The sequence below is a fragment of the Camelus ferus genome, chromosome 24 (assembly GCF_009834535.1).
Source record: "Camelus ferus isolate YT-003-E chromosome 24, BCGSAC_Cfer_1.0, whole genome shotgun sequence".
NCBI lineage: Eukaryota > Metazoa > Chordata > Mammalia > Artiodactyla > Camelidae > Camelus > Camelus ferus.
In genome coordinates, this window is record NC_045719.1 from 4,121,317 (window position 1) to 4,136,862 (window position 15,546).

At 42.9% G+C, this 15,546-nt stretch overlaps 1 protein-coding gene across 1 annotated transcript in view; it reads left to right on the plus strand.

The window, feature by feature from the left end:
* Positions 1-15,546, plus strand: part of L3MBTL4 (L3MBTL histone methyl-lysine binding protein 4) — a 206,273-nt gene that overhangs the window by 15,204 nt on the left and 175,523 nt on the right. Inside the window, 1 exon segment of the mRNA XM_032467410.1 lies at positions 7,432-7,486. Coding sequence (XP_032323301.1) covers positions 7,432-7,486 — 55 coding nt within the window.

Below are 15,546 nucleotides of genomic sequence, written 5' to 3' on the forward strand. Positions count from 1 at the left end.
TACATTTGATTCACAGATAAAATCTTACCAGTAGAATCCTTGTACTAAAGAGTTTGTGCTTATACAATTTTGATGAGCCTTTCATATCATCCTCCAAAGAGGTCGCCCCGGGTGGTCCTCTCTGTGACGCCATCCTTGAGAGTGGTGTCAGTAAACCCTGCCGTGTGGATGACTCATTGCTGTGCTGGTCTCTTGGTGCCGCTGCAGACTTGGCGAGGAGTTTCCCCACCCCATCAGACTCCTTCTCACGTATGCTTTTCACAACATCCGGCACAAAGGCAAGTGTCATCGCAAGTGCCTTTGGTAGCCTTTTCCACCCACCACCTTTAGGATTGACTGGCAAAGTGTTGCCACAAGACAACTGGGGAAACTAAGCATTTTTTTCAAGGTGATTTCATAGATGTTTGGTGTGTATGTGGGTGTTCTGGGCATAAAACCCCAAGCCATATGTAGGCTATAAAATTTCAAATTTCCTTCATAAAAATGCAAGTTTCTCAAATAAAAAAGGGAAATTTTATTTCACTAGACAGGAATGAAAGATGTGTTGTCTAGTTGTGTATATAAAATATCTGATGCTGAATAAATGTTTGTTCCCATTCTTTCCCTCTGCAGCACCTAAAAATCTACCAATCCGCATCTAGTTAGTGAGTTATGAATGTTGAGAAATAGCAACATTTATTCTTAAGCATCTTAGAGTATTGCAGAATAAAAGAGAACTAGCTTATGCACCGTGTAGACTAAGCTCTAAGACTGAGCTTCAGGGGTAGGGGAGATCACGGTGGGGCTGGAGTCTGATCTTGAAGGATGAAGGGTATCTAAGACGTCCATATTTAATGCTTGATTTCATTTATTTAAAAAATAAAAATATCTAATGCATATTTAATGCTGTTGTAACAAATGTCTTTTAAAATCCAACCTGGTAAAATGCAAAATAAGGGAATGCAAATTATTTGCTTAAAATGTGGGTGTTCTGTAGGCGGCTAACCTTGAGAGAGAAGAGAGGGGAAGGGTCAGAGCAGGGGCGTCTGGCCAGGGAGGCAGCGCGAGGCTGAGTGTGGGGCTGGAACCCGCCGTGTGACCGACGGTGGGTTTAGAACGGCTGTTGTGACTTGTCTGACAGAGCTGGTGTTGCTGTTGGCCGTTTTGCAGAATGGGTGTTGGGCTGGGGGGTCAGGATATCTGGATGATGATTTGCTGTGTGACCAAGGACAAGAAAGAAACCCTGGGGCTGGGTTTCTTTCACAGAACAGATGCTTTATTTCAACACGTCTAAGTTTGGGCACATAATGAAATGGTGAGATGAATGGAGTGCATCTGGGTGGCCAAGCTCAGGGGGTCTTGATGGAAGAGCAGAGGGCGTTGTGCTTGGTACCGTGGCCCCCGGACTGGACAGAGCCACGGGAGGGGGCCGTGGTTGGCTTCAGCTTGGGTGTCGTGTAATGAAATCTTTGTTGTAATATCCTCAAATAGATACTGAAAAAATGTTTAGGATTGCTTTAGTTTCTTATTTTTCAGTGGTATCTAATTTTTTACGCATTTTGTTTTTCCCACACATGACTGGGATCAGTATGCATCAGCCAGTAGAGTACATCTGTACGTAAGCCATCAAGAGAAGATGTTCGTAAAGGTATTTTAGATTTTTCCCCCCTTTTTAGTTATACGTCTTAGCAAATACTGTTTTGAAGTATAGCTGGAATTTTGTTTTGGTTCAGGTATAGCGAGGTGAACAGATTGAGAGATGGCTGCCATTGAAAGGACAGTTTGTGTGAGTCACGTTCCCAAGAGGAGGGGCGCGTCGCACCAGGCAGGGCCCGTGGGGGAGGAGGCGGCAGGGAGAGGGGGAGTGTGGACAGAAGCCTCTACTTCACTTTTCTCGGAAGTGAGAGGGTGAGGCAGGGAAGCAGGTGAAGCAGCTTTGAGTAATTTCTCTGGTCTCTGGCTACAGGGGCTGTCGCTGATTGTCCAGCACCTGATCGTGGGGTGGTTTAGGGCAAGGGGACAGTGTCCCAGACTGCAGGGGCCTGACAAGGAGTGGGGACAGGGCCGTGGACTCAGCATTGGTGGGTTTGCACGTCGAAGGCGTGGTCCCAGGCATATAGTCTGCTGTCTCCAGGAGCTGGATCTCCCCTGTCCACAGGGTCCCCAAATGTCCGTCACAAAATACAGAAAATAAAAATCATGATTAATAAATACGGTGGACAGATTTCATTTAGAGTATTTGAACAAAACAAGGGCCTTTGCTTCTGTGTGTAGAGAAATAGGAACCCACCCTGCCCTGTATTTTTATCTGAAAGGTTAATTTCATTTATCGTCACGCTGTAAACCACATGGGATCAAAGCAAAAGAGAATATAAAAAGTGAACTTGAGACAGGAGGTGAAATTCTAATAGTACTTTATTACTGGGTCATTAAGTGGGATTTCAGTGTTTTCTGTAGTTTGTTAAACCAGAGGGCGTCACCCTCCATTCGTGCATAAGAGGAATAGCCAGGTGTTGGAAAATCCCTGTGTGTCCGAGGGACCTGTCAGACAGGGAGAGACAGGAGGGGCTTTATCTGACGGAGCCAAGGTGACGGCCAGAAATTGCCAAACACAAATTAGTGGGAGAAACTCCTTCTGTCTTGCTTCCTGGGTTGGAATTCTCAGACAGGGAACTGCGGGCGCTGATTAATTAGAAGACATCACTGAAACGTATCGTAAAGGCACATGGAGCGTCTGGGGCCATCGGGAAGGGCACGGTGTCAAGCCTTTTTGGTTATTTTCCCGCCTCATAATCCTCTCTTCCGAATCGGTGGATTTTAAGTTGGCTGATGGAAATGTACCATGGCAAACACTTATTTTATGTTCCTTACACTGTTATCTCCCCCCCTTTCTGAGCAATGTTCTTTATTCTTTTTTTTTAACATTTTTTATTGATTTATAAACATTTTACAATATTGTGTCAAATTCCAGTGATCAGCACAATTTTTCAGTCATTCATGGACATACACACACTCATTGTCACATTTTTTTCTCTGTGAGTTATCATAACATTTTGTGTATAGCAATGTTCTTTATTCTAAAAGCTCTGTTTTCAATTTTCAGAGCTAAACTTTGAAGCCCGAGAAGTCGCAGTAATGGTTTTATTTTTCTCAGTTCATACTGATTTCCTATAGTGTTCTGGTTGGGAGGATAAGGGAAAGTGCTCATTTTTTCCCTTAAAAAAAAAATGAACTCTCTATTCAGTAATAGCAGTGTGGATTTATTACTTTTACAAAATAATTAATTAGCCTGGACAAAAGCAGAGACTGTTACAGCTCTTAGGAGCTCTGGAGAACATTTAGTCCGGCCCCTTTATTTTGCAGACAAAAGAAATCAGGTCCAGAGAACACAAGTCATCTATTCACAGGTACCGACCGGGCTCTTTGTGGGTGGGGTTAGGATTTGGCCTTAGGTTACCTGACCCCAGATTCACCATTCTTGCAGTATCATTTGATATTAAATCACTTTTTTATTTATAAAAAAAATTGTTCTAAAAATGAGGTCAGTAAAAGAAATGTAGATTTATTCTGCAGTACAAAGTCATGGACTTTTATGTGTATCTCTACATTTCTGTACCTTTGTTCCATTTGAAAAACATGTGGACATAAGGAGCTTGGGTAATTTAACTTTGAAGCTAAAGGTAATGTTATTTTTGTGTGGAGTATGCTGCTTCTAACTAGGCAGAATTTCAATAGCAAATAAAGTGTGAACCAAACATCCTAATCCACCGAGTGAGTGACAGACAGCATATTATAAATTTCTTTTTATATTTGAATGATACGATGATTATAAAAATGCTTCGGTAGCTGTTCTGCTCACATAATCAACCCTTGAATACGGTTTCTTGTTACTGTCCCAGTTTTGCAGTAGAACCTTTATGGGAAGAGACTTATGTTGTTCTGAGTTATGTAAATTTCCTGTGCATTGAGTGAGCCAGGAGAGGTGAATTTGGGGTGAAGAGCTACCATAGAAAATCAGACCCCATTCAGTTCATGATTTCACATGCAGTGGAACAGAGGTAGGAGGGCTTGGATTGCTGCCTGCCACGCCCACTGCTGCCTGGCGAGCGTGGCACCTTGTGTGGTCCAGACCTTCAGCAGCGGCCTTGACTAGGGGCTTGTTGGAAACCCATACTCTTAGGCCCTCCCCCGACCTGCTGAATCCAGATTTGCCTTTCAGCAAGATTCTCACATGATTTATGTGCATGTTGAAGTTTGAGAAGTGCTGGGTTACAGTATGTTTTGTAAGGATGCAACTTTTATTAATTGCACAAAGGTATTCATGATAACTTTGGATGTGAAATCTGCCAGATGCAAAGGTACTAATCTTGAACCTTGCACTCATGCCTTCAGTCAGCAGGTATCTGTTAAGCTAGCCAAGCTATGTTTTGGAGAGGAAAGATGGTTAAGACACTGTCTGCCTTCAGTAAACTCAACAAAGCAGATGGGACCCAGTGTTAGACATCTGTATAGGATATTTCCAGGCTTCAGGAGTTATCCAGCTTAGCATGTGTGGAGCAGGGAGGAGGAAGTAGAGTCAAAGACAGCTTCCTGAGCTAACTCGTAAAGGAGAAATAAGCACATACTACTTTCTACTGATGATAACAGATCACCACAAACTTAGTGGCTTCCAACCATTTATGGTTCCGTCATTCTGTCTGTAGGTCAGATGTCCAGGCATGGCTTACATAGAGTGTCTGCTCAGAGTCTCAAAGGGTAAAATCAAATGGTTGGCCTGGCCAAGTTCATTTAGGAGCTCAATGGCCTCTTCCGAGCTCATTTGGTGGTCTGCAAAATTCAGTTCCTTGTGGTTGTAGGACTGAGGTTCCTGCTTTCCTGCTGGCTGTCCAGCAGGGGCTGGTCTGAGCTCCAGGAAGCCTGCAGGTCCTTGCTGCATGGCCCTCTCACAATGTGGCGCCCACTGTTACAGGCCAGCAGGAGACGCTCCTCCAGTCAGCTGAGGTGGAGACATACATCTTAATGCATTGAGGGGTGATGTCCCATCACCTTTGCCATGTTCTTGGCAATTTGAAATCTGGCAAAATACCTGTGATAGCTGCCATTAATTGTCTGCCATGAGGCACGTGCTTACTAAGGCTTTACCTGTGTATCTCTAATCCTTACATCTCAGTAAAGATGTTATTATCTCCAAGTCATAAATTAGGAAACCGAAACTCAGAGAAGTTAGATCACTTGCCCAGGGTCACACAGCTGGTGAGGGGAGGAGCAGGGGTGTGAACTCTCAGCTGACTAAAACTTGAACAGAACAGAACCCTCTTACTGTGTGTGAAACACTCAGCAGCCAAGGAAGCATATTTAAATCAGGCTGTAGTAAGTACAGCATCGTGGCTCCGGTACTTGGATTGACGGGTCAGCGACAGAAACAGAGGAGACAAGCCGCAGGCAGGAGCCAGTGCACCCGGGGATTTAATGTGCAGAACCCTTATCTTAGACTGATGAGGGTGGGGGCTGTCCCTTAAGTTGTCTTGGGACGGGTGAGTAGCCACCTGGGCAAAAATAGCGTGTCTTAACTTCACACCGTGTCCCGGCACAAATTCAGATTTGTCAAAGATGTAAGTGTAAGCAGTGAACCGTAAGTGTAACAGACACAAACAGAGAAGAAGGTTTTTATGTGGGAGTGGAGAAGGGTCTCACTATCACTCACCTCTAGAAGCCACGGAAGGGAGGTCTGATAATTTCATTTCTCAAAATAACAAACAACAAAAATCTCTGCATATTAAAAATCCTGTAAGAAAAGTGAAAAAGAGAAATGACTGACTTGGAAAAAAAATAAATAATGCCTCTCATATTGTAGACAGAAGACTAGTCTTCCTAATTTATCAAGACCGAAAGATGAGTAATCATTCAAACAGAAAAATGGGCCAAGGCTGTGAAGAGGTACTTCACGGAAGGGGAAATACCAGCAGCTTTAAAATATACAAAGGGATCTTCAACTTCTTCATAATGAAACAAATGCTAATAAAACTGTAGTGAGATACTACTTTTCTCTTCATCTGGGAAGAAAATCCAGAAATTTGGTAACATGCCCCGTTGGCAAGGCTCTGGGAAAACAGACCTGATCTGGGGCTTGTGGGGCTCATGTGGGGCCGGACTGGCAGGACATCTGACCCGGCACGTCTGCTTCTGAGAAGATTCTGTACACATCCCGGCACGTGTGCAAAATGCCACGTGTGCTAGTTTTTCACTGCAGTGTTATATGACTGGAAAAAAGACTGGGGACAATCTAGACGTGAAATACCCATTCAATGTGATACTGTGCAACCACATAAAGAAGGAGCATGCTCCCACTACCTGATAGCGATCTCCAGGCCATTTTAAGTGAAAAGAAAGATAGAAAACAGTATTATGATGCACTGTCTCTTGTGCACAAGAGCGGAAAAAAAAAGAATATATCTTTCTCTTTTTTGCATATTTATAAAGAAAACTTTGCAAGGCTATTTCCAAATCTAGTAATGATGATTACTGGGTAGAGGTATCTTGAGTTGACTGGATGGGGAAGGACAGAGAAGTAAGTTTTCATATGAACCTTGAACCATATGAACTTTAAAAATGAAATAAATTATATGCATAAGCTAAGGCATCTCAAGGAATCTATCACAATCAATTCTATTGAGTAAGCAAATGGCAGTTTGATGCAATCATCTTCAGTCTTGTTGGTTTGGTTTGCTCACCTCATCAGTAAAGAAACTGTAATCACATACTAGATATATGTGGATTGTTGAACATTTATATGATACACGACTGCACAAATTGTATTTCGTACCTTAAAGCCAGACTAAGAAGCAAGAAAGTACAATATAAAGATGAAATTTAATAGTGTACTTAATCACAAAATAAATTCTAATTAAACAGTTAAAAACTAGTTTGCACTCATTAAACTATTAATATGCATGATTCTTTTTTGAAACCTTGATTCAAAACTTTGTGTTACTGTCACCTGAAGTTTCCTTTTTGGGTTGGGTTTTGATGGTTGTCGGCTTTAGGGTGACCAGCCCTCCTGGTCTACCTTGGACCGAAGGGCTGCCCCGCTGTGTGACTTCAGTGCTGTGACCAGGCCAGTCCCAGGCAACCTGGGACAGCCAGTCACCCTCGCCCTGGCTTAAAGAGATGTGCCCCAGAGTTATGCAGGAGGGAGCTGAAGGGACAGCTGTTGGCCAGACGTACTAAGTCCTGGTAGTCCTTTGTCACCAACATCCATCAGTGAGGCAAAGGTTCTGTGTAATTCACTTGCTGAGTTTTCATCTTCTTTGATGACAGTCAGCTTTTCTTGGAAACTAATCAGAAGTATTGCATATTTACATTTCCTGGCTTCCTGCAGACAGGAAAGTTAGTTTTCAGTGTTCCACACAAATATCCAGAAATAGGGTCTCAACCACATTTTCTGTGTTCTAGGAGCAAGCTGGAGAAGAGAAGAAGCCCAGGGATGGTGGGACCCCCTTGAGTCACGGTAATAGTCACCACTCTTTAGTTTCATTTATGATGAATGACTTTTAAATGGCATTTTTATTAGGTAGCTGTAGTTGGTTTAGATTTATTGATGTAAATCTGTGATAATAGTACCATTTATTGACAGTGTTTCACATACTCAGAATTCTGAGACTATCAGTGTCATCTGAGATTTTCAAATGTATGTATGTCTCAAGAAAAAGTCTGAAGCCCTTATCTCATTTTTTTGCCTTTTAAAGAAGCTTTGAGTAAAACAGCTTCTGATTTGTGAACTTGTGCCTGTGAATGAGAAAATAAGTGATGCTACTTAGTTTATTTATAATGCTTTGCTTGAGCTTTTCCCAGATTGGTTTAATCTTCTAATGATCGCATTCGTACTCTTCTATGGAAGTTGTGCTTCAAAGGAGATTGTACATTTGCTCCAAGACGAATATCCCTAATTATGGGTATTAATATATCAATAGGTTTTACATAACAGCTTCTTAATATTCAACTAATTCTCTGATGCTTTAAATTTAAATCAACAAATACAGATGCCACTTCCCTGGAATATCTGTTCCACACACATTGTGATTAATGCTGCACAAACAGACAGCTGCTATTAAATTTTCTGTAAAACGTAGTTGAGTATGCAACATTTGTGCTGTTCTCGATGGGAAGGAAGCATGTAAATTTGATAATTCTCCCCTAATGACCTTATAAAGTCCCGTAAGTATGTGTTGAGCAAGCTTTTTCCCCTCCAATAATGGAAACAACTGAAAATGCCTTAAAGGATGATAACAAGTATTGAGGCTTTTAAAGACCATTTTATAATGCTTAGTCTTAGGACAGAATGTTGAAAATTTGTGATCTTCTACCTAAATGATTTTTGAAATGAAAGTTTTTGATTAGAGGCAAAATATTCTGCTTTAAATTTCTTTCTTTTTTTTGCTGTCACCCCAAGTCCCACCACGTTCTTTGCTGAAAAAGCAAAATAGAATACAGTAATCTGACAATTATGTAACTTGGTGTTCAGCTTCATTGAAGTGCACTCCTGTTATGCAACACTGGAATCGGGAAATAAATTTGGGCTGTACCTGGCCCTAACAGCAGGGTTTTTTCCGAAAGATTTTTCCCTCAGAGAGGTTGTGATTTATGGTGTTGTTTCTCCCCCGCGGCTGTATTTTCACACTAATGTAAATTGTTTTAGATTCTTTTATTTCATGGTTGAAGCATTTATTCTAGAAAAAGAAAAGCAGACTTAGGTCAACAAATTACAAATGTTCAGTCCCCCAACCTAAGGTTTTTTTTTTTTTTTTTAATGATTTAGTATTTATAGTTTTCATCGTAGCCAATTATATGTTTGTCTCGAATCATTTTCCTGTTTTACTAGAAAGCAACTTTTTGCTGTTGTTCAGCCCCATTTTATAGTCAGTTGTCCCTTCCCCAAAGGGCCCTTCTCCGGCTGACTCTTCTCCAGGCCTGGTGCCGGTGTTGTAGCTGTTTTCTCCGGCTGTGGCGCGCAGCCAGATGTTTAGAAGAAGGATGAGGGTTGCTTTGTGTATACAGATGCTACAAACTGCTCGTTGAATGCAGACTGAATTATTTGAGGGACTTTTGAGGTGATTTATATTTTTACCACTTTGAATGGGATAAAGGAAACCATTCCCTAAATTGCCTGTTGTTTTAGTAGTACAGTGGGGATCTTCCTCCTGTAGTTCTTGGAAATAGATTAATTTTTTTCTGTAGGCTGCTTGCAAAATGAGATTTAGCCACTTACCTTATGTCTTTAAAATAATAACAAAAGAAAAACAAAAACTATGGACTCATGCATATTTATATGTGAACAGAAACTTGTATCGAAAAATAAATGCTTAATTTTTAGTAGTGATTTTACAACAAGCAAGATATTTCTTTGAAAATCACTACAAAACAATTTACTGGATGCCCAGTCTGTGCTGCTGACACTGGCCCCTCCGTAACAGGTGAGGGAGCTTTGTCTGGCTTCCTCAGGGTCAGCCCGACTAGGGAACGGTGGCTGCGGGGACTGAAGCTGCAGCTGGGAGCTCTGAAGCCGTGGTGCTTTCCACTTCAGCTGTGGCCTTTCTACTTTATCATTTGGTAGCTCCATTTTTAGTTTTTTAAGGAACCTCTGTCCTGCTTTCCATAGTGGCTGCACCAGTTTACATTCCCACCAGCAGTGTAGGGCGTCCCCTTTTCTCCACAGCCTCTCCAGCATTTGTCATTTGTCGACTTTTTGATGATGGCCGTTCTGACTGCTGTGAGCTGATCCCTCATTGTGCTTTCGATTTGCGTTTCTCTGATAATTAGTGATGTTGAGCATCGTTTCATGTGCCTGTTGGCCATCTGTGTGTCTTCTTTGGAGAAATGTGTATTTAGCTCTTCTGTCTATTTTTTGATTGGATTGTTTGTTTCTTTGGTATTGAATTGTATGGGCTGTGTATGTATTTTGGATATTAACCCCTCGTCAGCTGCACTGTTTGCAGATACTTTTCTCCCATTCCATAGGTTGTCTTTTCATTTAATTTATAGTTTCCTTTGCTGTGTAAGAGCTTTTAAGTTTGATTAGGTCCCACTTGTTTATTGTTGCTTTTTTCTTCTGCCTTGGGAGGAGATTGCCTTGGGACTGATCTAAGAAAATAGTATGAAGATTTATGTCTGAGAATGTTTTGCTTTGTTCTCTTCTAGGAGTTTTGTGGTGTCAAGTCTTATATTTAGTCTTTAAACCATTCTGAGTTTATTTTTGTGTGTGGTCTTTTAATTCAGTTGGTATTTAATATCTTAATTATCCTTGTGTTACATCTCCTGTCATGGATTGTCATCTTTCAGTCTTGTAAAACCAAAACCATTTTTCAGAGATCTGTTAGTTTCTTGGTAATAAACTTTGCCAGTTTTATGTACTGAAAAAAATTCTTTAATTCCATGAATGCTTTAATAGTCCACGAAACAGACATCATACTAAACTTTCATCTCACTGAAGGGCTTTCCCTTCCTTCCCCTCCGCCTCATCCCACCCCGCACCAGCTCAGCTCTCGTGCTCTGACGGGCTGGCCCTGTTTCAGGTGCCGCCCTGGGTCCCTGCACCTCCTCTGTCTGCCTCCTGTGTGTCTGACTCAGTTGTGTGTGTGCTGCTCAGGCCCGCTGACCCTGGAGCCCCTGTTAGGAAGCCTTTCTCTGATGTCCCAGACGAGGCTGGGCTGTCTGCTCTGCACTCTCAAGGCCCTAAATGAGGCCCTAAATTCTATGAAAGCAGAGTGTAGTCTATAAGTATATTTTGGATTATTTGATTCTTCCCCACTAGACTTGGCAGTCTGCGAGTGAGGCCTCATGCCTGCTTTTGTCTGCTGCTGTGGCTGTGAAGCCCAGCCCAGGGTGGGTCCCCTGCGCATGTTGACTGCAGAGATGATTAGAGAAGGTGGCTGGTGAGGCTGCAGGCTGGTGGGGCCGTGTCTGCTGTGCTGAGCTGCCTGGACATTGAAGCAAAGTTAATAGACTTTGAGGCTTTGGGCAGGATGGTGGTGACCTCTCCTGTGGGGAGAGGACTCTGGGCTACCCCTGGAGCAGGGTGGGGAGGGCAGGGGACGGCGGAGGGCCGAGGAGACGGCTGCTTGACTGTTCCAGGTTCCGCACATGCTAGGAGGGAGGGGCCCCCGGGTCTGGTGAAGGGCCAACTTCAGGGGCTGGAGCAGGTGTCACTGGGCCTAGTGTGGGTGCCAGTCACCGGCCTCGGGAACGTGGGGACTGCACTTGAGGTGCAGTGCTGGGTCTTTGTCTGAAGATTGAGGGTCTGTGGAGCATTCAAAGAGTCTGGGTAGGAAGCTGGTGGGAGGGGCGGGAGGGGGCATCAGGTGTGTAGGCAGTAGGTGATCCTGTGATCCAGGGAGACCTCTCTGGGGGAGCAGATTGAGCAGAAGGCTGAGGAGACAGACCCCCGCCCCGCCTGGTGCAGAGAGGAGAGTCCTGTGCGGGACCAAGACGGAGCCCCAGGACCTGGCGGGAGCGCAGGCCGGTGGGCTCCAGGGACGGGCCTAGGGTGGTTCTCCCTGTGTCCCCTGGGGCCCCCAGCACTCTGTACCCGTCCGTTCTGCCTGCAAGGGATCTGCCTCTGTGATGGAGATTCTAGAGTAGAAACTTTTTTTCCCAATTAACCATAAAGCTGTATAAAGCCAGGATTTAGACGTTTATGACATTACTACTTTGATTTTCTTGTGTGTTGGACAGTATTCTCCCAAGATAAGCCTGTGGTTTGCCGTTTTCTTTGTGCTTTTAATTATCTGTAGTTGTCGTCACAGCACTCAGGACCTTGGGAGGAATTCTTTTTCTCTGATTGTTGTTACCATAATTAATTTTTTATGGATGGCAAATCTGAATTCAATAATTCAGGATTTAATTTGACAAGGAAGCTATATTTTATTGATGATTTTTAAAGCGCGGAAGGGATGCTTGGGAATTGGAACCAGTTATTTAAATTAGTGCACATTTATGGCTTATCAGTGTGATGGCTCCACAAAGTAAGACATTTATGCCAAAACTAAACCTTCTTTAGGGAAATCACTTCTTTCATATTTAAAATGATTAGCTGATTTATTGGATACGTCCCAGCCCTGACACTTTATGGCTATATTTAAAATTATTTTGGAAAGTTAGCATTATAAACTTTCTGCACAAAAATGCTAGGATGGTGAAATGTTTTTCTAGACAGCACGAGCTAATATAAATCAGATCCCTGAACATAAGCCTAAAGAGAGAGGAAACATTAACTCTAGATGCATTTTCAAAGTTATTTTATAATGTCTGTATTTTATGCAGTGAACCTTTGTTCAAATCAGAGAATACAATACCTACCATGTGATACTCGTGGTCCTAATCTCATTTATTATTTGTGAATTCCTTATTTTTTGTGTATTTAATTAAGTATGATTATTTGATCCATTTTCACAGTTGTTGAGCATTTAGAGACTTTTTGGTGGTGAGTCTGAGCCGTTTACTGTACTTGTTATTACACAGTACTTATTACTCCCGCCGCCCAGCTCGGTATCGCTTCCCGTAACCGTGACTTAGCAGCTCCAGCAGCAGAAGATTGTTCCCTTTGGTTCTTCAGGTTAGAAGTCTAAAGGCAGTGGGCAGAGCTGTGGCCCTTCGTTCCTTCCCAAGGCTCTTGGGGAGGCTCTGCTTCCGTGCCTTTTCCAGCTTCTAGGGGCACCTGCACTCCTTGGCTCATGGCCCTGTCCTCTGTCTTCAAACCAGCAAGGGAGCGTCTCTCTGACTTTTCTGTCATAGTCACATCTTCCTCTGACCACAGCCGGGAAAGCTTCTCCACTTTTAGGGACCCCTGTGATTATACTGGACCCACGTGGATGGTCCAAGATAATCTCCCCATCTCAAGAACCTTAACTTAATCACATCAGCAGAAGCACTTCTGCCGTGGAACATGGCGTGCAGTTTCTGGGGATTAGGGTGTGGACATCTTTAGAGGGCTGCTGCTCTGCCTCCACAAGTTCTCAGTTGCAGAATGACTCTGGGCTTCCTTGCAGGAAATGGAAATTATTTTGTGCCTGTTTCTAAGGGAACAGTGCCTTTATTGAGCGCCTTCAGTTTAGGGACTTTTAGTCGTGAGGTCTACAGTTCTGGCACTTTCTTGTTGCGTTTTTACACAACATAATTCAGGTCCACACCAAGGGCTCTCATCCCCAAACAGTCCTGAAGAGCCCAGAGGAGAAGAGGCCGGTGGCAGCGAATGAAATCTTCACTGCTGCTTTGAATGAATGTGCTTTTCAGGAATTTAATTCCTGAAGCTGTTCTAGATGTTTTTTACATTAAAAACTTTCCTTTAAACAGTGCTAGTTGTCTTTCAACTGATAGAAGTTCTGTCTTTTGCCCCAGATGGCCTGCTAGGAGAACTGAAATCCAGTGTTCCTTCATGGGTTTTCAACTTACATTCACTGACGATGATTCGTGTTTTGAAAGGCTGGCAAGCTGTGAGGTTAAGATATGATTTGGGAAATAATTCATTCTAGAGACTTTCAGTGTCGAGAGGAAAAACAGTCTTGAATAATATTCTAAGAATGTCCATTAATTGAAGCCCAGCAGGGGGTATCTTGAATAGAAGAAAGTCTAAATTCTGATTGACAGAGTTAAATTAATGAAAGGAGTGTTAACAACTGCAGCTCTGTTGTGTTCAGCGGACTCCGTTAGATGTCTCTAGGAGAAAAGATCAAGGGAAACATGCAGTTAATCACTTTAGGAGGAGGATACTGCCGTCTCATGTAGACCGACGTTAATTTGATGACTTACAGCGTGGTATTCCGAGGGGAGTATTTTAACATCAACCCGTAATTATGCGGGTCTTCTTTAAGGAGTCTCGGTGATGAAAGTTACTGTTGTAGACCTGCCTGCCCACATCTGCCTCATGTCAAGGGGGAAATCAGTTAACACGGGGAGATCTGCACACGGACGTCCCCTCCTGTAAATGTGCTCCTTGCTTCACCATCACCTGAGACTTCCCGTAAGAACTTCGGGGTTTCTTAGTTCTTTGTTCTCCTCCAGTGATGAACTGCACGCACTCAGGAAACCTGATCCACGTTCCAGCCCTGGGGCAAGTGCCCCTTCATCGGTTTGATTTCTTCTTGTCCCTGTCCCTGTGTTCCTGGTCTCCTATCGGATTCCGTCTCTCGGGTGAGGTGTTGACTCTTTCTCTCCTCCTCCTCCTCTTGCTCTTCCCTTGTGTCCTGATGCATCAGTCTGTCCTAGAGTTTCTCAGTGTCTTCCTGTCTACCTTCCACCGGGAAGGCTGAGATTCCTCTATGTCTCAGCTGTGATTCTCATTTTGCACCTTTAAAGTTTAAATTGGATACAGTTAATTCATACTGAAATCCCAGACATTCTGGTGGTCTAGACTAAGAACCGTGGAACATAAGAGAGAAACCAGAAAGAGATGTGAGAATGTGATCTGTTACACACAGGCTGATGCACACAGTACAGGTGGTAAGTCAGTTTAGGGGGATAAAGCTTAGATTATATGATAGGTTATGCTTGCCAAGCTGACCGTCTATCCGTTTGAAAATTAACTCCTAATAGATTGAAGACTGACTCTGATAAAGCCTTTTTTAAAAAAAAAAATTATCTCTAGGAGACAAAATGAATTCTTTAGGAGTGAGGAAGGACTCAGTCAAGAATGGGAACTGTATTTTATAAGAGAAAGTTGGACATATCAAACTCAGTTTTAGTGTATTAAAAAATTTCATTATTTCACTCCTTTTGGAGGATGTGTTTGTTGGTTGTTTAATTCTTCCCTGACAGTTTCATGGCTTTCATTGCATTGAAGATGCCACTCCGTTGTCTTCTTGCCTGTGTTCTTCCTGGTGAGACGTCAGCATGTCTTACAGTCTCAGAGCCCCTCCTGCTCGTGTTGCCTAGCCCCCATTTCTGCTTTATTTTCTCTGTAAAGCTTATTGCCATCTGACATGCTGCGTACTCTACTTATTTATCTCTGTCGTCACGTACTAGCATTCATGGTGGGTAAAGGTAGGGATTTGTTTTGTGCTGTATTATAAGCTTCTAGCATATCGTAAGCATTTGGTTAATATTTGTTGAATGAAAAATGAAAACAATGAATAATGCGCGGAAGACAGTGTTGACTGTTCTGTCTGCTGTGTTCTCGTGGCTCTTAGCGCCTGTCTCTGCAGTTAGATTTTCCTTGTGCAATGGTTACCTGGTTCCCCACTAAGCTGTAAGCTCCTGAAGGGAAAAAAAAAACAACTGTATCTTATTCATCTTTGACTCATGAGCACCTAACACAGTCTGTGACACAGAAGACCCTGTTTGTTGAATCAGTGGGCACACCTGGCTTGCATTGTTTTGTTTGTTTGTTTGTTTTGTTTTGTTTTACTGAAATACGGTAGATGTACAGGATTACGCGCATTTCAGGTGAACTGCATAGTGGTTTGACGTTTGTGTACCTCACGAAATGAGCACCACAGGGAATCCAGTACCTTTCTAGGTACAAAGTGGTGACGCTGAAATTGACCATGTTCGCGTTGGTTTCCTCTGTTTGGTCACTGT